Below are 1,118 nucleotides of genomic sequence, written 5' to 3' on the forward strand. Positions count from 1 at the left end.
AAAGATTTTTATTCCTCACGAGAGTATTTGACATGTTCCGCGTTGCTGACTCTCGAGCTGTTTTATTTTACTATTTTTGGGCTTCTTTTCATCGTTCAAATGTAAATTGGGTGACGCAATATAAATTGGATTGAATGACACGTCATGGAAAGTTTTATTGCTGAGTTAATTCTATCAAATGAATTAAAGTGATAAGGGAAGAAAGAACGCAAATCGAAATAAATGGTTCAAGTTTTCAGCCCAAAAGAAAGAGAGAGAAAAAAAAGGTTGATTTCTGCACCTGTCATTCGGAAAAAAGAAAAAAAAAACCGGTCTCCCAAAATAGAATATTGATTTCAACGCCATGTCAACCTCAACCACATCAGAGCAGGAGGAAATAAAAACACAAAAAATAATCCCTGTTTTTCGTTTGTTATTATCCGGCCGGACGCAATCTAGGAATAGCGGTATATATATTTTTTTCCCGAATGATGTCACTTCAAAGGAAACTTGAGTGACCGCGAGTATAACTTTTTCTGACTTTGAATGAAAACGATTATGTTCCAATAAGAGATGCATTGTGTAAACGATTGAAATGTCGCATTTTAGATCTGTAACTTGTCTTTATCCAATAATTTTCTTAGAAAAGAAACGAATCAAAATAGATATGAAAACTACAATAACAAGAGTAATGATAAAATTAACAAAATAATAACAATGATGAGACACAAAGATATAACTCACCAGCGATGACAAAATATATGAGAGACGTGCAGTAGAGCTATCAATGATTAAGATGAAAATAACAACAACACTGGCAGTAACAGAACGACCTTTGACCCCGCAGGCGCGCCATCTACAGAGTGGGGAAAGATGGCTGCCTCCTTTGGGCTGGTTGTTCACATCGCGACCTGGATCTGTGTCCTGGCCCGCTGCTGCCTCCCCTACCAGATCTGTAAGTGGCTCCTCTCTGGCTGAGGCACGAGAGAAAAATGTTTTGCCGTGATTTTCAGATTGTTTCTGTGATTAATGCAAGGCACTTGGGTGTGTCTGATGCATGTTGAGTGGTATATGGTGTTATATATATTGCATGTGGTAATATACTGAAAGATTCACACGTACAAAGAATCATATGCACG

At 37.7% G+C, this 1,118-nt stretch overlaps 1 protein-coding gene across 1 annotated transcript in view; it reads left to right on the top strand.

Annotated features, from left to right (window-relative positions):
* The window catches only part of LOC119586370, a gene marked incomplete in the record, with an annotated part of 38,470 nt that overhangs the window by 21,609 nt on the left and 15,743 nt on the right, over positions 1–1,118 (top strand). Inside the window, 1 exon segment of the mRNA XM_037935081.1 lies at positions 827–934. Within this exon segment, the coding sequence (XP_037791009.1) occupies positions 853–934 (82 nt within the window).

The sequence above is a fragment of the Penaeus monodon genome, chromosome 21 (assembly GCF_015228065.2).
Source record: "Penaeus monodon isolate SGIC_2016 chromosome 21, NSTDA_Pmon_1, whole genome shotgun sequence".
NCBI lineage: Eukaryota > Metazoa > Arthropoda > Malacostraca > Decapoda > Penaeidae > Penaeus > Penaeus monodon.